This window comes from Helianthus annuus, chromosome 12, assembly GCF_002127325.2.
Source record: "Helianthus annuus cultivar XRQ/B chromosome 12, HanXRQr2.0-SUNRISE, whole genome shotgun sequence".
Taxonomy (NCBI): Eukaryota; Viridiplantae; Streptophyta; class Magnoliopsida; order Asterales; family Asteraceae; genus Helianthus; species Helianthus annuus.
Genome location: NC_035444.2, coordinates 24,390,613 through 24,413,961, shown reverse-complemented (window position 1 = coordinate 24,413,961; position 23,349 = coordinate 24,390,613). Strand labels below are relative to the sequence as shown.

The 23,349-nt window shown below is 34.6% G+C and overlaps 1 protein-coding gene and 1 long non-coding RNA gene across 13 annotated transcripts; one reads left to right on the top strand and one right to left on the bottom strand.

Moving 5' to 3' along the window:
* The first annotated feature begins 11,365 nt into the window (after positions 1-11,365).
* On the top strand, positions 11,366-13,057 carry LOC110894415 (protein PLANT CADMIUM RESISTANCE 2). Its single transcript, XM_022141648.2, has 4 exons — positions 11,366-11,668; positions 12,260-12,331; positions 12,414-12,626; positions 12,721-13,057. Exons 1-4 carry the CDS (start codon positions 11,437-11,439, stop codon positions 12,807-12,809), a joined length of 606 nt encoding a protein of 201 aa, XP_021997340.1. The 5' UTR covers positions 11,366-11,436; the 3' UTR covers positions 12,810-13,057.
* Positions 13,058-18,254: 5,197 nt separating this feature from the next.
* LOC110894414 lies at positions 18,255-21,388 on the bottom strand. Of its 12 annotated transcripts, none has more exons than XR_002566308.2 (7): positions 21,106-21,388; positions 20,892-21,026; positions 20,645-20,786; positions 20,404-20,572; positions 20,151-20,319; positions 19,685-19,781; positions 18,255-19,011 (listed from the first exon to the last, which is right to left on the bottom strand). It is a non-coding gene; the product is annotated as an uncharacterized LOC110894414 (long non-coding RNA). The 12 variants fall into 12 exon arrangements; XR_002566303.2 differs by having other exon boundaries at positions 20,892-20,986; positions 21,106-21,386; XR_002566300.2 differs by having other exon boundaries at positions 18,255-18,678; positions 18,883-19,011; positions 20,645-20,986; positions 21,106-21,385.
* Positions 21,389-23,349: the final 1,961 nt, after the last annotated feature.

The following is a 23,349-nucleotide window of genomic DNA, read 5'->3' as shown; positions in this document are numbered from 1 at the left end:
GGTTAAACCGAGTTACTAGTTAACACTATAAATTCCATACAATACTAATTCATCTAAAAAACAATTCAATCTCAACTATGATTTATGTAACTAATCATAGTTTTATCTAAAAACAACTATTTTTATTGTAAAACTATTAAGCATTTTAAGAATATTTTTATTAGTTATAAACATATTGCATTGTACGATATGAGTAACAGTTTCAACAACGATGAAATATTGGAATAGAAGACACTAGGTTAATTACCGGAAATATGGAAGATCAATATTATCTTAATATCGTATTTTATTAAAATTAAGAAATTAAATCTTAAGATAATGCAATCTGGTTCAACGATTTGAAGGCAGAACCAGATTTACCGCTGGTACATAAGACATACCGTATTCGGGTTTTATTGGTCTTTATTGTACCGGACTCGTGTCCGATATCCGGTTTAACCGGTATAACCGGCCGGTTCATACCGGTATTTAAACATTGGTTTGAATTAGTTCCTAATTTTCTTTTATACTACAAGATTAAAAAATAGTTTATTTTAGCACAAGTTAGTTTTCAATAAGTTTTAGAACTAATTATACCGATGGTTTTAAGGCCTGATCATATAACGATTTTAGTCCCAGATTCTCATTAGCTACAATAGTCCATAACACAAAGGATAAATGAAATGGATGGATATTAATTTAGATTTTTTGCTAAGTGCATATGAAATAACAGAACATGTTTACTTTAAAAAATAAATAAAATCATAACTCTCTATGATGGTTGTAAAAGTCGCTAAACGCTCCTTATTCAGAATCTGGAGTATTCAGGAAGTACTCGGCTTAGACGAAGAGTACTCGTGCCGAGTACTCGAAAAGTACTCGGCCTTCGAAACCTTGTTTTACAACCATGCTCTCTATGGGCTCCCACCTTTACCATGCACCATTTAAACCAAAAATATAAATAAGCTATCAAATTTAAATATCACCCCAACTATACTCCTCCTCGTGCACCCAACACCACGCATCAGCGAAGCTCAAGAGCCCCTACTTACTACACGTTTTCGGTCATCTCATACGCATAGATTCAGATTCGGTGTGCTCAAATATACTGGGAAAAAAGTAATGATAAAAGATTGTGTCCAGTGTTGCTCAGATCTTCTAAGAGGTGTTCGATTTGCTTAGCGTCCATGTTCAACCCTTAGTATATATTATTTTAGAGTTAACTGCCATTTTCGTCCCTGTGGTTTGGTCACTTTGGCCATTTCAATCCATTTTTCAAAAATGCGCCATTTTCCTCCCTGACGTTCTGGAAAGGTGTCATTTCAGTCCAAAAATCATAACCCAGTTAAGTCGGTTTGTTAATAAGGACTGATTGTGTAAATTTGTAACATAAAGGACCATTTAAGTAAAATGTATAAATATTAATATAATTATAAAATATAATATATATATATATAATGTATACATATATATATACAGATCAGACGAGAGAGGGAGAGGGTGAACCGGAGCCGGAACCGGAGCTCCGGTGGTCACCACCGCCGCCGCCGGAACCACCACCATCAACGTCATCATCGTCATCATCTGTTATCATCATCATCGATCATCATCGTGATGATGATGAAGGTCGATGATGCAGGTCTGATGATGATGATGAAGATCACGATGATGATGATGAAGGTCGATGATGATCGATGATGATGATAACAGATGATGACGATGATGACGTTGATGGTGGTGGTTCCGGCGGCGGCGGTGGTGACCACCGGAGCTCCGGTTCCGGCTCCCGTTCACCCTCTCCCTCTCTCGTCTGATCTGTATATATATATGTATACATTATATATATATATATATATAGGGTAGGGTTCCAGCGTGAACAACCTCCCAAGAGTGAACTGCGTGAACAGATATGGACCCTTGATTTCCTTTTTAGTTGTTAAGGGTAGGATTGTAATTATATAAAAATTAGATTTAAATCATTATTTTAATAATTGAATTAAGTTACATCTTTCCTAATTTAAATACATTATCCACATTATGTTTATTTATTAATAAGATAATTATCAAAACAAACAACAAATCACCATATTTCAATTTTAATTTTTATTTCAGATTTCATCACTAGAATTCAAATTTTGATTTTTAAGATCCACGTAACCTTCATATTTCAACGGTATACACATGTGTACTTGGATATAAATAGAACAGTACACATGTGTACTCAGCATCGTACATATGTGTACAATAATTCACAGGTGTACATCAACATTCAATACAAAAAAAATTATGAGATATCACAAAAACAGACGATATACACATGTGTACATCGCATTAAAAAGAGGGCAAAATCAGAATACACATGTGTACATCGCATTTAAACAAATAATTATTTTAATAACTGAATTAAGTTACATCTTTCCTAATCCTTGATTTGATTTGTGAGAGATTTATGCAATCAATTTAAGAGAATAATTGATTACTTGATTTGTAAGAGATTTATGCAATCAATTTAAGATTGAAATTACACATATACCCTTTTGTATTTAATTAAATGAAAAAAATTAACCAAATAATTACCATCATGCCACTCACTTTAATCTCAAGATCATAAAAATCAAGGGCCCAGATCAGTTCACGCAGTTCACTCTTAGGATTTTGTTCACGTTTGAACCTAATCCTATATATATATATATATATATATATATATATATTATATTTTATAATTATATTAATATTTATACATTTTACTTAAATGGTCCTTTATGTTACAAATTTACACAATCAGTCCTTATTTACAAACCGACTTAACTGGGTTATGATTTTTGGACTGAAATGGCACCTTTCCAGAGCATCGGGGAGGAAAATGGCGCATTTTTGAAAAATGGACTAAAATGGCCAAAGTGACCAAACCACAGGGACGAAAATGGCAGTTAACTCTATTATTTTATGTTTTATCTATAGGTGGGTCCCCAAGAATACCTAATATTTATATTTTGTTTCAACATAAGAATAGCTAAATCAAGGTGTACATGGGCTCATCCAGATCATACAGACCCTAGACGTGAGTCGTGACAAACTTCCCTGATGTGGGGGTGGTTTGTTGGTGCTATCTAGAGGTGAAGTCTCAAAGCATTTAATAAAATGATTTCGTTCTCAAACGACTATATAAAAATTCAAATTTTAAAAGGGTAAATTACAATTTTCGTCCTTTATGTTTGTATCGAATTGCAATGCATAGTCTTTAACTTCAATAATTACAGTCACAGTCCTTTATTTGACAAACTCATTACATCTTTGATCCTTTGACTCTAACCTAGTTAAAATTTTCAGTTAAGACTAGTCAGTTAAGGGTAGTTTAGTCTTTTACCAACTTAATTAAAATACTTAAATAATAAAAAACAAGCCAAAACATTCAGCAACTTCCCCCCTACCACATCCACTTTCAGCCCTAATTCACCTCCTTCTCCATCTTCATCAGACTGTTCTTTTGCAAGCTCACACAATTGCTTGTACAACACCTTCCTATTCACTCCACATCCCAAACTTCTCAACTCCAACTTAACACACAGAACCTCATCAAAACAACTTTTCTCATCTGTCGTCGTCGAATCATGTAAATTCGTATTTAAAAACTTATTTTCACACAAATTAGAGTTAGAATTTGAACTTTTGAGATTAAATCCCAAAACCGAAGCGAGTTCGTGAACGGTAGGGCAACCAGTGACGTCATCAACCGGAAAACGGTTGTGAAACAAGGAAACGGACGAGTTACCATGGAAATCGTGATCGCAGGCGGTGCAGAGGAGGAGGTTATCGGTGGAGCAGGAGACAGTGGCGGCGTCAGAGCCGCAGTTGTCGCAGATCTGAGATCGGAAATGCTTGACGGAGAGATTTGGATGGAGACGGTGGTTGTGGCAGATCTAGATGGAGGCAGAGGTGTTGTGTGGCGATTTGGATGGAGGTGGTGGTGTGGTGCAGCAGATCTGGGTGGAGGCGGTGATGTGTGACAAATTATATATATATATATATATATATGGAACCCATTAAGTTTAACCACCATCCAATTCAATATCCACCGGTGGATCATGCTGGGATGAAATCTCAGCCGTTTAAACTTCAAAAAATAACCGCTATAGTGGCGGTTTAGAGCGGTTTAGGACAGTTTTTTTCCTTAGCTGGTGGTTACATCCTAAATCCTAATTTCCCTGCCCATTATCTCCACAACTGCCCATGATCTCCACAACTCTAACCATTTCAGTTGAAAATATATTCTTATATAATGTACAGAAAAGAGGCTCACAAACAAAAAAAAAAATCTTATTCTACAAATTACTGTTAAGGATTGTCATTCTACTCTTCATATAGCAGCTCAACTCGAGGTTAGTTGTTTACGATTTCCCAATTTATGTGTTCCATTTTGGTGCTTAAATGTATATAATTTGCAATATTTGTAATTAGGAGTAGGGATCCTGCGGAAAGTGTGTTTTTCCTAGAAAGTCTAGGAAGCGATCTGAGCCATCCAATGGGTGTGTTTAATGGTTAAGATGAAGTCAATGGCAATCTTGTAATTTTTTAGTTTATTTAATTCATTGTTTTAAAAGACTAGGGGCAATTTTGTCAATATATCATGTTTTAAATCAATTAGATAACCGTCAGTCAAACCCAGTCCCTAATTTCACGCGATTTTCCCTCTCTCTCTCCAAACCCATCTTCGAAACCCCAATCCCTACCAAAAATAACTACAATCATGGAAGAAGATAACTTTAGAAAGGATGGAGAGCACCGGATCAAATTAAAACACTTCTCCATCTCCACCATCTCCGAGTTCATCAACACCATTCAAATACCCTTCTTATCATCTCCGTTTTCTTGACGATGTGTTTTAACAGCAAGCAAATTAATACAGTTGTGTTTTAGCATTCAGATCCATACAGTTGTGTTTTAGCATTCAGATTCACACAGTTGTGTCTTAATAGCAAGCAGATTCATACAATTATGTTTTAGCATTCAGATTCATACAGTTGTGTTTTAACGGCAAGCAGATTCATTACAGTTGTGTTTTAGCATTCAGATTCATACAGTGTGTTTTAATAGCAAGCAGATTCATACAGTTGTGTTTTAGCATTCAGATTCATACAGTTGTGTTTTAACAGCAAGCAGATTCATACAGTTGTGTTTTAGCATTCAGATTCATACAGTGTGTTTTAACAGCAAGCAGATTCATACAGTTGTGTTTTAGCATTCAGATTCATACAGTTGTGTTTTAACAGCAAGCAGATTCATACAGTTGTGTTTTAACAGCAAGCAGATTCATACCCTGTGTTTTACCATCTTTATATTGTGGGATCTATAAAAAAAATTGACTTTAGCCCTGTAAACTGTTAAAACACAGCATCAAGAACATGCTGATAATTTCCAATAATCTTCTGAATAATGGAATATGCGATTGGTTTAGATTTCGAAAACAAATTATTCAGAAAATCATGGAGAAAAACGGTTACAAAATATGGACATGGATAGTTAGTTAATGAAGATAAATTCCAAAAATAAAAATAGAATGTGAAAGTACACAATTGCCCTTCTAGTTAAAAATCTTCAATGCCACATGTCGCATTCTGATTGCTTCCTAGACTTTCTAGGAAAAACCCACTTTCTACCCAACTCCTACTCTTGTAATTAGATAGGGTTGATTATTGTGCCATTATAATTTTGTTTTTTCTTTAACCCAGATTGTTTGAATCGTCATACAAGGGTGTTCAGCTTTATCGTCGTATGTGCTCTAACTAGCCTCCGGCTACCATTCTCCGACCACCCACCAGAGTTTGTCAATGATTACACAACGACCACCCACTGGCATGAAACCTACAATCACCGGCGTTGAATGCTTTTTCCCAACTTGTGGTTACTCTCCAAACAGTAACTCTTTCATCTCTGCAAGATCGGAAGATCTAGGATTATTGAAGACGAATGATTGAAGGAAACGTTTGTGCTGAGAGATCGATTAGGTCTCTTTTTAGGTGGTATGAATCCTTAATTCCTCTGCCATCACACGTAATCTCAAGTGCTTATTACGAATTCTGGTTTGAGAAATCATGTCTATTCGGTGTGTTTTTTTATTACACGAAACTTGTGTACACATATTTTTGTTTGTCAATTCGTGTTTTAATTAGGTTTTAAGGAGTTTATTATATGATGGATCCAGAATCAAGGGCTAATTGTTATATTTTCCAGATATGGGGTTTTACGGAGTTTATTATATGATAAAACTTTTACCCAGATTGTCATACTCACTCATTATTGTGATTCTAATAGCTTCATCCACAGCTTTAGATGTATCAATATTTAAAAACGTAATTTGTTTAAAATTCAAGTTTGGTTTTTTGTAAGTTTACCTAATTCTATCTTTATCTTCATTTGCAGGTTGAAATTTATTAGGAAACTAAACTGATGAAATCCCAGTGCAAGTGTGGTAGAAATTACATTTGGAGATCGCCTTGGTGCTCTTCTTGACACTATATGAATTCTTCAAAATCTGTAACAAAAATACAGATGGGATCACTTGCAAATCTTGAAATGAATGTTGTCAAGGCAAATGATCATCTGAATTCTTCCGAGAAGCACACCAAGTTTTTAATAACTGAAGCGTAAGAATTTAGCTGGATCTTTCTTTTATTGATTTACATTGACATTTTGTTATATTATGTTGTATAAAGAAAAATTAATTTGCATTTGCACCCCATTTCTGGTACTTTATCTGTATTTTACAATACATTATTAGTTTTTTTTACTTGCATCTGTTACTAATTCTTTTTTGATTGCATTATTTAGATCATAGACGTGATGCAGCAAGAGCAGAAAATTCATTTACTCTTATATTTTGGGAGTGAATTAATCGGTATGCAAATCTTCAAAAAAGGTATATAGGTTTTTTTCTACTGTTATTTCTAGATATAGCAAAATGTGCATGTTAGGCAACAATTCAAAACGGGCCAGGTTGGGTTGACCTTAAACACAGTAGTTGCCAAGGGGTTGCAAAAAAAATGTCACATTTTGTAATATTTGTTGAGGTAAGTAACAAATTTTTGTAATTTTGCTCATCACATGATATTTCTTCTAAAAAACCCCCTTTTAATATACGAGTTTGATAATATAGTTTGATAAAAGACCCTCCTCGCATTGACACACAAGACAAGACAACACACAGGTCTTAAGGGGATATATGAAATTATCCCTTTTGGTAATATAATAAATTTGACTACGTAACTTGTACTTCTAAAATATTTTTCCTAATAAAATTATGTGTGCAGCTATCAAGACCTTCATGCTCTAGAGGATGAGGTCAAGATTTTTGCAAAACCACAGACACGAAAGTGTAATTGGACTAAACCGAGAAATGCTAAAAATTGAGTTGTACATAATATGGCTTATTCATAGTCAAACTTGTCTAACAAATGTCTTTTTTATACTTTCACAGCAAAAGCACTTCTTGACCAAGACTTTAGAGTTGACTGGATGTGGACAATGCTACACCATTTACCTCCTAGATAATAACAGTGAGATAAAACCCGGTCAAGACATAACAATCAAAATAGACAATGGAAAGTCATTCAAGTGCTAAGGTTTGACACAGAGGTAATGAGATCCACATGAAATGCATTCATATATATATATATATATATATATATATATATATATATATATATATATATATATATATATATATATATATATATATATATATATATATATATGATGGTGGGGAAATAACTGATGCGTATTCATGATGAGTTTCAAATGCAGGTGGAACTGCCTGACCTTGATCATGGGGATATTTTGCAGTATCAGGAGCTTCATTACGTGGGTGGGGGGGGGGGGGGGTGCTTGCAATTTTGACCCATTAACATGATAGGTTGATTGTATAATTTATATCTCTCACAAAAGCTAACATTGAAAACTTACCTCCAACCTTACTTTAATAGATTTTTAGGCATAAATTACATTTTAATATGAACATTATAAAGAAACATTCCGCACGTTTTGCTCTTTTCTAAACAAATAATGTTTTTGTTTAGAATTCAACTAAAAAATAGATGATGCCACTCGTCCACCAGAAAAAAAAAATACTGCTTAAACCCTAAGTCTTTTTTGTATTTTATTTGTTTTCTTAAGTTGCATTTTAAGATTAATCATAAGTAAACATACTTTGTATATTAGCGAAAAAGAATGGTGCCAATCATCACATGCCATTTTTCACTTGGGTGGTGTTTTTCGTTTACTCATTTTCAAGTTACGAATTTGAAGTATCCAAAGTACCCAAAGTACAAAAACTAAAAAGTTAATTTGTCACGAGTTAAAGATTCTTATAAAGGAAGACACAAAATTGTTTCGTGAGATTTTAAAACAACTATTGTTATACCTATTGGTACCTTCCATGAATATTCTTATGCACGACAAGAGGTCTCAAAAGAATATTATTGGTACAGAAATACTTATTATTTCGTGAGATCTTCTATCTATAGTAAGAAATATATAGAAAATAAATTATAAAATGTTGTTATCTCTGTTATAGATGTTAATCATCAACGAATAAAGTACATGTCTACTTTTAAAGTAACCCGTCCACCGAACGGGTATTAAACTAGTTTGGATGGTTCTGTTGTTGCACGGTTCATAGAAAGAGAGATGGGAATGGATATTTATTGCACAGATAAAACACTAAAAAGACGAAATTGCCCTTATGTGCAAAGCATATGAGTGGATTTAACTAAAATTTTTAACTAGGTTAGAGTCAAAGGACCAAAGATGTAATGAGTTTGTCAAATAAAGGACTTTGACTGTAATTATTGAAGTTAAAGGCTATCCATTGCAATTCGATAGAAACATAAAGGATGAAAAATGTAATTTACCCTTTTTAAAACTATAAATTAACACACTTACATACTTCAAACTGACTCCAATCTATCTCAAAAACCTCACAATTATTTCTACTATCTACAACAACGAGTTCTAGTGATTGAAGAAACCTCGTAATCTCCACTCGCGTCTATTAATACCGGAGTGCAACGACAGAATGACGAAGATGAAGATCACAGAAGTGGTCAGAAACAAGAGTATCTCGTTGCCGGAACCGACGGAGGTTTTTGGTCGGAAATGTGGTATGTCAGTAAAACTCTAAATCATCACTTTTCTGGAAATTTAGATATGTTCAAGCGCATTAAATGCATGACTGATGTTGAAACGAACACGGGTGAAAATCAATTCTATTTCATTAGAGGAATAGGTGTCGTTGATGTTATGTCTGGGACGGAGAATATCCGTGTTCAAAGTGTGTTTTACACACAAGACATAGACAGAAACATTCTAAGTTATGATCAATTAATAACACAAGGGTTCACGGTGAAGTTCACCGGAGACAAGTGTAAATTGTTTCCAACCTTTAGTATTCCTCTAAACAATCACATAAGCATGAGATCAGGATTAACAAGAGAAGAGGAGATGGGTGTTATGGAAAAACAGAAGATGATGAACAAAGAATCGGAATTTATGATGTTCAAAACGAATTACTTGAATAACTATTTCGAAAAACTTGAAATATCATCCAACGAACCGGACTGGAACGTGATGATACTTCAAACAATGAAATTCAAGGAATTTTTAGATTGTAAGGCATTACTCGACATGATGGACGATGATGAATATGTCGGAAAGTACAAGTTCATTTTGCAAACAAAGTTTGACGAAATGGTGGAGTGGTTTATAACAAAAAAATTGGGGGTGACAACAAGACTGATTCCGGCTTATGCTTCAAACAACAGAAGAATATGTCTGCTAGATATGTATCTGATAATAGAATGAGAAGGAGGACACCGATACGTGACGGAAAATAATCTCTGGCCGATGATAGCCAAAGAGATGGGATTCGAGTATAGTGATGGTGAATTAGTGTGTCTGGTATACGCAATGTATTTAGATGTCCTTGTATATTATTACAAGTTTAAAACCGTTCAGTCACAAGTAAATGACAAAGAATTGACAGAAGAGAAAACAGCGCTGGGAAGGAATGTGGATCCGAGGAGCAGCCGTAGTGAGGGAGACGCTGCAGAACAAGGTGCAGGTCAAGATATAAGGGCTGAAGCCAATCAAGTGGTTACGGAAGATCAGTCGTCGGAGCACTATGCGTTGTTTACCAACAATGGATGGCATGAAAACAAGAGGAGGCATACAAGACGAAGGTTTGATTTCAACAGAGCTCGAGCAGCAATGGATGATGCAAATGAGAGTGTGCTGAAATATTCCCGTAAACAGAATCATGTTTAGGGGAGAGTATTAGACATATTATAAACATAATTCTTATATTTAGTTAGGATATGTAATATTTATGTGATTATGTATATGGATGTAACGATATAACTCGAAGATTGAACCGGTATGTCGTTTGGTTGAACTCTACTCAAATGGCGGTTATTCCCGCCTTAATTCAACCAAAACCCATAACCGCTTCATGTCTGTATGTATATATATTGGTTGCCGGGAACTATTCTCGGTACCAAGACAATTTCAACCGCCAAATTGTCCATCATTCAATATTTACAAACAACATACAAAACCCAATTGATCATCATGAAACCAATGAATGATGATGCTTCCGCTAGTTATGATTCTGATGTCTATCAAGCATTAGCTAACTCAATGCATCAAATCGTACTTGTTTTGGTTCACTTGCGGTCCTATGCTTGACGCAAAACAGTGGTCAACCGGAGAACTGAGATCAAATACAAGATGATTATAAAATGGGAGAACCTTTATTATATGACATAATTAACTAGACTTTTAGCTAGTGGCATCATCTTATTATTGATTTTTAGTTTATATATTAGGCTTTGGACAAGTCTAGTTTTTTTTTTTTTTTTTTTTTTTTTTAACAGTGCAAATTCAAAAGTCCGTTTCATAGGAAAATTGTAAATTTAATAGCTATTTCAAAAATCTCAGAATTCAAATTTGACAGCTAGTTAATAATTAAGGAAGTAAACAAAAGTGTAAATTAATACAGCCAATTATTTACATGTTTCAAAATAATGAAACGTTGTTAGAATACTAAGTAGCATCTAAACTGGATCAACTATTCAGTCTATTTATTATATCATTATACAATAAGTTCTAATGATTTTAATTATATCCATATATGGAAAAAAATGGACAATAGGAGGACGTCTAGACCATCAAATTCTTTTATTTAATGTGCGGTGATCAACCCTACTAACATGCAACAATTATCGCATCCATGCAAGTCCTCCCAAAAACACCGCAAAAATTCGTTGGATAAAATCATTGCAGGAATATAACCTCAAATGTATAAATAGGCACCTTTATTGCAAACAATGAAATCAATTGACAAGCTAAATTAAACTCGATTATCCAAGCATAGTAGCCATTCTATCTGGATAATTGAGTTTAAACATGAGTTCCTCAGCCCCACAAGACAACAAGGACAAAGCTCCTCAACCTACAAATGATGCCCAACCGGCGCCTGCTGCACAATCTTCAAATACTTCAGCTGCATCTGAATCAAATTCTGGCAAAGGTGAAACCGGCCAAACGAACCAGCAAGTGGTCGGGGTTCCACCACAGCAAGGCATGATGCCTACTTGGTCCACAGGTCTTTTTGAATGTTTTGATGATATCCCAACGCGTAAGTACAATCATCTTGTATTTTTTGTTTCCTTTATTCATATCAATGATGTTTACATACGGGTGGAAACAAGCAAAGCCGATCAGAGCTACTCGATATTGGCTTGTTAAAAGCTAGATTGAATCGAACTTAAACGGGCTCAAATCTAAAAATAAACTTGTTTCATAAACAGCCATGCCTAGAGGTTCCCTTATGAATCTCGAGCTAGCTTGCAAGTCTAAACGAGCCAATTAATTATATAATTTTTGTTAATATTTTAAATACATATTTTTATAATTAAAGTTGTTATATATAAACATATAATAAAAATAATTAAATAATATTTATCTAGTTATATATATACGCATTACAACTAAACTATTTATAAAAAAAATATTTGTTAACGTATAAAAATAAATTAATAACTAACGAGTTGAGCCCTGAACCAAGTTCGAGCTTTAAAAACAGAGCTCGAAATGGGTAAGCTTAAGCTCAACCTCTCATAAGCTAAACAAGCCGAGCTCGACTAACCTCGTTTACCCTCGTATCTTCACATAAATCCTGCAATTTCTCAATCACATCACCTACTGATCATGTCTTCTGTTTTAACAGTGCTTATAACCTTTTTTGCCCCTTGTGTCACTTTTGGGCAAGTCGCAGAAATGGTCGACAGGGGACAAAACAGTAAGTGTTCATTTTAAAGGCGGTCAATAGTTAAATAAGTTACCAGTTCGATCATACTAAAAATGCAATGTGTAATTAACAGGTTGCGGTTTATACGCTATGCTTCATGCCGGGATACTGTACTTCACGGGCTGCGGGTGTTTGTTATCAGCATACTATAGGATCAAAATGAGTCAATTATATAACTTGCCTAATGACCCTCTCATTAATATTCTTGTTCATTTAATATGTGAACCATGCGCCTTGTGTCAAGAGTACCGTGAGCTTCAGGCTCGTGGGTTCAACATGCAACTCGGTAACATTCAGACCCATCTCGTATATTTTTCAAATTTGTGTTTATAATCATGACTATTAATAGTTACAAGGATCTTAATTAATAACTTGTTCAGGAGTTGGGTGGCGCAATCAGACACCGGAGATTCAACAAACTGGTGGAATCATGGTGGCACCAAAGGTTCCTGGAGGAATGTCTCGTTGAAATACACAAATCTGATCAACTTGGGATGTTGAGGAAATAAATAATCATGCTTGCTTTTTGAACATAATCAATAGTTATATCGTAATCATAATGTGATTATGCTACAATGATTACTATTTATTATTTTGCCCTTTTGGTTTTTAGAAGCCAAAGAATCTATAGGGTTGTTATGTTCTTCCAAGTCGTTGGTTGTTGAAACTTGTAATACATTATAAAGTTTGATGTTAATATACAAACGATACTTAACATGATCATCCATTTATATTGTTTTTTCACTCGTAATTTTAGGCGTGATTACATTGTCCTCATCCTATGATGTTGCCCGATTGTTCAGGTTTATCACTTTCTGTTTCATTGCATCAACTATCTTGCATATCAGAAATGTTTGCAGCGGAATTATACGAATACATTTGATCAATATTGACACGAAAGTGTAAGAACAAATGATGGACAATTTTATGTAAAGAAATTGTCTTGGTAACCGGTAATGTTTGCCTGTAAAACCTATATATACAAAACACAAGAACGGTTATGAAGGTGGTTATGTTTGGCGGGAATAACCGTCATCTTAAATGACTTTTACCCAACCAACATACCCGTTCGAATGTATCCGTTCATTTACACACATATATCTAATAAGTATAAGTTTAATACACATAATAATAATATAAATTATGTTTATAATACTAATACTCTCCCCTAAACATAATTTGGTTTAAGAGAGTTCTTGAGTACGCTATTATTTGCTTCGTTTACGGCTTTCTTTGCCCTTGAGAAATCGAATCTCTTCCTTTGAAGTTTCTTGAGACCATGCCAATCACTACCTCCATAGAAAACATAGTGATCTTCAGCTATATCCTGAATCGCTTCAGAATGCCCTTGTAACCCGCCGACTCTACCTGTTTGATTTGTAAATAATGCATAATGACTGACTTCCTTCTCTACTGCACCGGTACTAGTTGAACATTCGACTGTCTCCGTTTGAACTTCATTTGTTATTACTTCTTTATCTCCATCACTCTTGCTTTGTCTGGGATCTACTGTTTTCTCATCCTCCTTTCCGATTGCCCTTTCCTGTGTTACCTTGAACTTGTAGTAGTATACAAGTACATCCAGATACATTGCATAAATCAGACGCATGTATTCACCATCTTCATATTCGAAACCCGTATCCTTCGCTATCATTGCCCACATACCATTTTCAGTAACTTGCCGGTGACCACCTTCTCTCTTTACTGCCATATACAGGTCCAACAATCCTACTTTCCGATTGTTTGAAGCAAAAGCAGGCAGTGGCCTTGAATGTATTTCTAATTTGACTTTAAGAAACCATTCTATCATCTTCTCAAACGTGATTTCGAGATAATGTTTGTACTTAAGAAAGTAATCAACATCTTCAAGCATATCTAACAGGGCTTTGCAATCTCTAAAATCATTGAACTTCATTGCTTGTAAGATTAGAATATTCCAATCCGGTTCACATGTTGATATATTCAGTTTCTCAAAGTATTCGTTTAGAAATTCAGTTTTATACTTCTCATGTTCATGACCCCTCTCTATCACTTTCTGTTTCTCTAATTCCCCTATTTCTTCTTCTTCGTAATTTTGAGCTAGAGAAAAGGGGAACAATTTATTTTGAAGTGGGTGCAAAAACGTAATATTAAACGAAGGGCGAAACCATAATTTGAAACTGGGAACAAAATTAAAAGTGAGTTTTTGAACGGAGGGCAAAAGCGTAATTTTGAGCTAGGGACAAAATTATAATTTTATTTTGAGCTTACCATTCCTTCTGTTGTTTAAAGGAATGCTAAACGTGGGATAAATTTTACATTTCTCTCCCATGAATCTTACTGTATAACCCTGAGTTATCAACTGATCATAACTTAAGACGTTTCTGTCTATGTCTGTTGTGTAGAATACACTATGAATGCGTATATTTTCAGACCCGGTTTTCTCCAGTCACAGTTTCGACATGAGACATATTTTTTATGCGTTTGAACATGTCTATGTTACTAGAGAAATGGTGTTTGAGAGACTTACTGACATACCATATATCGGACCAATATCCTCCCTCATTTCCTTCCACAATAAATTCCAGCCGGCCTTCAATCTGATGATTGTTCTCTTCCTCAGCGTTTTTCTGAGTTCCTGCATCAACCGCTTGTAGTAGTAATTGATTCTCTTCATCTTTTTCTTTCTCTTGGCATGAAGAGATTTGATGACCAGGCATATTGCAGTAGTAACAGCGACGTTCCATTCTTCTTCGCTCTCGTCTTTCTTCTGAACAGTGTGCACATGGCATCTTTGAAGAGGTTGGTCTGAGATTGTCATTGATTGAATAACTGGCTCTGATACCACTTTCTTGCATATCAGAAATGTTTGCAGCGGAATTATACGAATACATTTGATCATTATTGACACGAAAGTGTAAGAACAAATGATGGACAATTTTATGTAAAGAAATTGTCTTGGTAACCGGTAATGTTTGCCGGTAAAACCTATATATACAAAACACAAGAACGGTTATGAAGGTGGTTATGTTTGGCGAGAATAACCGTCATCTTAAATGACTTTTACCCAACCAACATACCCGTTCGAATGTATCCGTTCATTTACACACATATATCTAATAAGTATAAGTTTAATACACATAATAATAATATAAATTATGTTTATAATACTAATAAACTATAGGGCTCGCAATTCTGATATGAACACGATAAAACGACACGAACATACACGAAGTTAAAAGGTTTTGTGTTTAACCTTAACAGATTTCATGTCTATAACATGTCGACACGATAAGACTTGTTTAATTTCGTGTCGTGTTTGTGTTTACCTATTTCGTGTCTGTGTCTTATCGTGTTCGTGTCTTAACAGGTCATGTTCGTGTCAGACGCAATATGACTTGTTAAGACTTAAGACCATTATACAATACATGTTAAGACCTGTTAATGGCTAAATTTTAGATATGTAGTAACAGGTCGTGTTCGTGTCTTAACAGGTTATATGATACATTGGTAATTTTTTCGTATCTTAACAGGTCGTTTCGTGTTACCAGTTTATTATTCGTTCGTGTTCGTGTTTGGAAAATCTAACACTATAACATTTTGTGCCGTGTTCGTGTTTACCTATTTCGGGTTCGTGTCATATCATGTTCGGGTCTTAATAGGTCGGGTTGACACGATATGCTAGCCCTAATCAACTATGTGGCAAAATATTAGTTGGTGTAGCAAATTCCCGTCAATTGTTGCCTTTTCGATGCATGATCTTTTAGAGGTCCATAAGTATGTTGGCTATGGTGATGTGACAGGTTCAGTCAAATCTTTTTGGAGGCTTAATGCGAAATGAAAGTTTGAGGCCCTTATATATTCCTTCTTTGTTTATTATAAAAGATACTTCTTTTGTCCGTGTTTGAAACCAAGCAAACGTTATGAACACTCATCTAGGCCCAACTTATGCTAGACTGATATTGGCCCAACTAGTAGCCCAGTTAAAGAGAAGAAATAGGCCCAACCAAGAATGAACTGGACGAACAACCGATATAAGGCGTGGAAAGAGGAAAATAGGGGAGGTATGAATTTATATGTGAAGTTCTAGTTTCCCCATCTCCATTCTCTCTTTGTAATAAGTTTCTATTCCCATCTCATTCTGTAACCAATTTCAATTTAATGAAAATCTGAGTCGATTACTTCATAGTCTTGTGTTGGTTTGCTTAGTTGTTATTGAATCACTTTAACACAACTATAATAGAGTGGCTTGCTTGTATAAGGAACCACACAAATGTAAAACGATAACCTTGCACTAATATTAATAGTTAGCATATTAATTTTCTTTTAAGTGGAAGCCTTGTTTTTTGGGGCCCTAGGTCCAGGCCTATAGGTCCAGCCCTTAGTGATGAAGGAGGAAAATCATCCAATTCATAACTAGTTTAATACCCGTCCGTTGGACGGGTTACGTTGACGTATTAGGTTGTGGGTGTGGCATCGGCAAGGGGTCTCTCTCCCTCCCTCCCTCCCTCTCCCCCTCTCTCTCTCCCTCCCTCTCCCTCTCTCTCTCTCTCCCTCCCTCTCTCTCTCTCTCTAACATAAGTAAACCTATGAACACAGAGAAATAAAATAGAGTCAAAATACACAAAAAAATGGTGAACATTTTTGTATTATGAAAGATCAAAAGACTGAAGCTGACATCCAAAAGTTTCGGCGCTGGGATAAGCCCCAACCAGTGACGAACTGAATCTTCGGACCAAAGCTTTTTATTGCTGAGTTCCTAATAAACGGTGGTCATTTTTATTACATGCTAGCATCCAATGACCCGCTTTTGTATCCAATAGTTAGGAGCCCCCACCCTATTGTAGAAAATTACCCATTGATACTCCTGGAGAGAAAAATCCACACCCAAAATGACGTAATTAATTGCAAACACTCAGATAGACATTAACACAATCACTTAGGTAATACCTTTTTACTCCCATGACACACGCCAAACAAAAAATAGGATACTTGATATTACTAAAATCTCATTTTTTTTATAAGCTCAAACTTTTTACAACCCAAAAACTTGTAGAAAAACTAAGCCTGAATGAGACAATAAGCCCAAATTTTAACAATATTAGAATTGAAATGAGGCCCTAGATATAATTGATAAAGTGTAGCCCAAGACTCAAACAATGATATATTAAGTATTTGTTTTACTTTATCTATTATCGTTTTTTTATCATAGTATGATTGCACGGTAAAAAAAATCGGGCTACCCCTAAATTAATGGGCTAGGTCCGCCACTGGTTATAGCTTTTAAGACCACACGGAACGGGTGTGGAAAAGTGGCGTGGAAGTCACTCCACGTCGGGCACATTAGCCCGCATATGGCGTGGAGGGTGGCATGGCGGGTGAGGCAAGGCAATCTTCACCGGTGTTGAGGCATAAGGGATGATAACATGGCATGTTGTTGGTTGGTTGTTTCTTTGTAACACGATCAAAGCTCTGTAGTTTGAACATATGCCAAACGAATTTTGTAAAAATTAAAGAATTCACTCCAAGTAAGTTAGGCATACAATTGCAGTCTTGTAGAACCCTAAGCATGTAACCATGTGTAGGTGGAAGAACCCCAAACAAATATGCAAAGCAAGAACTTTTAAAATTTAAACACTCAAACATCTATTTGTTTTCAACCCCAAGCAAGTGATACTTTCATCTACATAAATCTATTTCTAATTTCAGAACACCAGCGATTAAAAATAAACATAATAAAATATAAATTAAACTAAACTAAATTGCCCAAAGAAGATGATAATTTAAAAAAATAATCGTTACTAATCACAGTCAAAACCAAAAGAGAACGTGTACCCTTAGGGAGCATCTCCTAGATCTCACAATCTGAAACATTGAGTATATTTGATTGCATATATATAATTAAACATCAAACAATAGCTGTTCAGTGAACATGTAAATCATAAAATAATGTATGATAATTTACGTGATATTTGAGAAAAATATAGGGTATCCGTCAAATTAAAGAGGCTGACCCATTGCCTTTGTTCATTAAACCATTCAACTACTTGGTCTTTTGATAAATTTATGCTTTTGGGCATGTTCCAATAACCACGTACACATAGTACATCATGGATAGATACAAGCTAGATTGATAATTTGGAATTAGCAAGCCAAAAATCACACTTGTTTGTGTGTGGTTACTGGTTACTTCACCCAACTTTTAACAACTCAACGTCTTTCCAAAACTATTGTACCAGCTAAGCGACCAGCTGTCACTGGGAGTTCTCCATTTGAACCGCAGTATGCAACCTTAAACACGGACGAAAAGCTTGTAGGTACTTTTTTGTAATTTCAATAGACATGTGTTGTGCAACCACCTACATCATCCAACCAACACAATATAAACCTATCACTCTCAAATATAATATTCAAATATGAAACTATTGAGTTCTAAATACAAAATAACATGTGACCAGTTTCAACCCCCACCAATGCAATCATTATATTATATTACACAAATAATTAGAGGACAAAAAAGTTAGGCAGCCAACACAAACACAGCTGAGCATTTCAACCCGTACCAAAAGTTATAAGTTTCAACTCGAACCCGTTTTGACCCGTTACCCAAACTGCACTTGCCAACTCTAGGAATGATGATAAGATATGCACTTCCCACCTGTAGTAATGATGATAAGATATGCACTTCCCACCTGTAGTAATAATGATAAGATAACTTGAGATGCATAAAGATACTAACCAAAGTCCAAAATAAGTATACGTAATAAAACTCAGCAAATGGTTTATTTCTTGTGAAAACTGAAGTAATGCCCACACAATAATTTGAAAACCAAGCAACAACACAAGTAGTTTTTACTCCAAAATCCAAATAACACTTATAAGAGTAGAAAATAAATACCATCATTAAATAAACTCAGGCATTAAAATTTTGACTTTCAACTTCAAGCATTAAAATCAATCTCCCTGTTCCAAAATTTTCATTTTTTAATAGCCACACAAAATCATTAAAATTTATTAAAATGTGTCTAAGTTTAATTATGAATTCTAAATCTAATATATTTGGTTGAGTCAACTTCAAGCATTAAAATCAATCTCCTCTTTTCCAAATATTTCATTTTTAATAGCCACACAAAATCATTAAAATTTCTTAAAATGTGTCTTGGTTTAATTATGAATTCTAATATATTGGCTTCAGATTTCTAATTCATAACATTTGAATATAGTAAAATCACCGCAATGTAGGATTCAAAACAACAATAACAACAACCAATCAAATTTCAAAATCAAAGCAATGCTATACGGACCCAATATCAAGAATCCCAAACAATCAAATCAAATGAGCAAAAATAGAAAATCAGGGGATACCTGAGATTTAGATAAATCAAATGAGCAAAAAAGTGGATCCAACAGTTTCAGCATGGCCAAACACCTCAAGAGGTACTGAAGCTACATAAACTAATGGCTGGCAAGCATAAACAAACATGCATATTTAGTGCCAAGCATAGACAAAAATGTAATTTAGTGTAAATCTATAAAGAAGCATTAAGCAAACATGTCATAATCATTTCATAAATTTTGCAAAGAATAAAACATAGCCAACATTAAAGATGATTGGAGGAAGAAGATACACAAGGAAAAAAGTCTTCACTGAAAACAAACAAATGTGAATTTGTTCATCCACTGGATAATAAACTTATAGAACATGTGCAAAGACCCTGCTATTGCCATCCAACAGGTAGTGATAATAATAATTCTAATTCTCTTTACACTTTTGATTTAAAATTAATGCCATTTCACAAAATTCAAAATGAAAACCGGATTAACATGATACCTTACTATTATTGCATATGCTTAGTATACTTCAAGCATGCCCAACAGCTAAAGTGGAGGTAGATGAAGTTGATGAAGACTCAGATGACCTATATACGTTTTCACAAATCTAATTGAATATCTTTGAATCTTTGTAATAAGTTGTTTCCTTTGCACAACCTTGAAATATTCTAGAAAGAAAAACAATTAAAGCCTTTATTTGCTTCCTCGATTTCAAATAATTTGCCATGATTTGTAAGAAAGGAAAATCGTACCCAATAATTGTTGCTCATGTGAAAATTCCAAGTAGTCCAACGTGAGAATCAGAGTATCAGACAATTCGTCGAACAACTGGTGCGCAACAAAAACAGAACACTGTTAGATGTTGAATAAAGCCAGACACAAATCAATGCCTGCCACCACTCACCATCATCATATGCCTACCTTCAATACAAACATAAAATGTCAATATAATCTTTGTTTTCAAGACGCATAAATTCATGTTAACAACTGTACCTGCATATGAGAAAGGGACATCTTTGGGTCTCGTAACGGTGGAGAGGGAAAAATTATGAGATCGGCGATGGCTAACCGAGAATCGTGATCGTCACTTCCGACGTCGGAGGTCAAAAGAAACGGGGAGGTTCCTCCACAAACGCTGTTTTGTGGGGTTCTCATTGAGAAGATACAAATTGCAATTGACCAGATAATAAACCAAATATGAACCCTAAAATCCCAATTTCACATTAGTAACGGCCATTACCTGTTAAATTGAACCTTCAGATCCTTAGCCATAAGAGAAAAAGGTTGAGGTAGAGAGAAGGAAGGCGAACATTGAAGTTTGGGAGAAATGAGACGCTGCAAGAAGTGTGAATCCATCAAAATAAACTGCTAAAAACTGCCCAAAATTCATGATTTACTTCAGAAAACCCATAAACGCATATACCCGGAGAGATTAAATGTGATGGATTACTTACAATTTAGTATATCCGATGTTGGGATCGGGAAAGAGGACGTACATGGTCTTTTGGTGCGTTTCTTGGGGAGCTTGTGTCTTCTTCAATCCAAAAGCGAGTTAGTGGTATATGAAGTTGTTGTAGTTGCAAAAATTTAGGAGAGTGGGGGTGAACTGACAAAGGGAATAAACCGCTTGAACTCTAAACCCACGATCCAGTTTTGCAACTGGAAACTTGATTTGCGGATAACATGGGAAGAAAAAGATGGAGGTAGCGAAACTGACTGGAACTGACCTAAACTGCTATTATAGCAGTTATTTTTTGGAGTTTAAGTGGCTGAGATTTAATTTCAGCCAAATCCAATGGTGGATATTGATTCAAGAGTTGGTTAGACTTAATGGGTTCCATATATATATATATATATATATATATATATATATATATAATTTTGATTGACTGTTGGTGTATTTGGCGGGCACGGAATAATCGTTGCTTTCGCAACAAGCCGATGAAGATCAATAAGATTATTGGAGACATAAATCTTTGAGCTACTTATGGATTAACAATCGAGCTAAGTTCGTGTCTATTGAGTGGTTGAATTGGAAAGTGTTTGATGTTTAATGCGGTGGTGGTTTTTTCTCTTTGTTTATGTTGTTTGCTGTTTTTCTGCCCCTATCTAAGTGCTTGCTAGTTGGATATAGTTTGCTAATGAAATTGTTGTTAGTATATAAAAAATTATAAAAAAAAAAAAAAAACTAAATGCAACATCAACCAAGGGTTGTTATTTTTTAACGGAAATTATATACGCACGACTTTTATACGATTACACTGGAAAACCATAAACCGTTTTTAGTGCGGGACAAAAAATTAATAAGTGAACCGAAAGTGTTCCGCCCAGATACACAAGAAGAAAAAAAATCTACGTATAAAGCTATACACTCTGTATAATGTATAGGGCTTGGGGTTTTATTTTTGGGTGAAACTTTGTAACTATACGCAGCGTATGGTTTTTTTTTTTTTTTTTTTTTTTTTTTTGTTAGGCTATATGTTGTGAATAACTAAACCATTGTTAGACTATCCACTATGGTGACTAAATTGCACAAACGGTTGTCACATGGCAAATAAGGCAAAATTGTAGGAAATTATTTTGATTAAATAATTGAAATTTATGGACAACCAGGTTGGTATGGCAACCATTGGTTGCAACCAACAACCAACATAATATTAATTCTTTATTCATTTTTCTATTATTTAATTCTATTTCTTTATAATATTTAATTCTTTTTCCTTTTTTTATTATTTAACTTCTATTTGTTTATATAATAAAATATTAGTTTAGGTTGGGTTCTGATAGTGAGTGAAAAATTGGATTGGGTTGGGTTATGTAGGTGGAAGTGAGAGAAATTAGTATTTTAATATAAGATTGGGTTGGGTTGGGTTGTGATAGTGGATAGTCTTACATCATCACTGTCATATGTGATGATATGAATTTAAACAATAACTAAACATTCAAATAACTAGGTATAGTGGAATAACTAAACACATAAAGCTAATAACTTAAAAAAGAAACACTTGTGATTGGTTAAAAAAGGAGATAGACCAACCACCAAACCCTCTTCCCCGTTAATCCAATGGCGACCCCCCTCCCCCTAATAATGAGCCCATTAACGGGCCGGCGCGGTGATTTGTATCGTTAACGGGGTGATGTGGCACCCCCGTTAACCCACAACGCATGGTCTTAACAATTATTATAAAATGTTGATAAATTTTTAAATTTTCAAATTTTTGGATAATTTTTTTTTGTTAACCGTTTTTATAAGCATGTTGATAAAATTTTTAGTTTGTTTAAAATAAAATGTGTTTTCTGTTAACTGTTCCCTCTTAATCTACGTGTCAAGTCTAGATTAATGGGTCCGTCTCGATAATCGTGTTCGACTTATTATTTTTTTAGTTTTTATTTATCATTTAAAATTTGAATATTATTTTAAATATCGTTAACAATATTTAAACGTGTCAAGTCCAATACAAACGTTATATAAAGCAAATTATATATACTTTATTTTTCTCAAAGTTAGTATATACTTATATAAAACAACCAACCAATAATCTTTGTTAAATTAAGTTGTTAAGTTAAATCTAGTTTCAAAAAGGTCATGTATTCCTGTCACAAAAGATAATAAACCAAAATTAGTAAAAGATAAACGCATTTTATTTGCGGCATTCAGGTGAAGGGTGACCCAGGTTCGACCCAGGAAGTGATGGAAT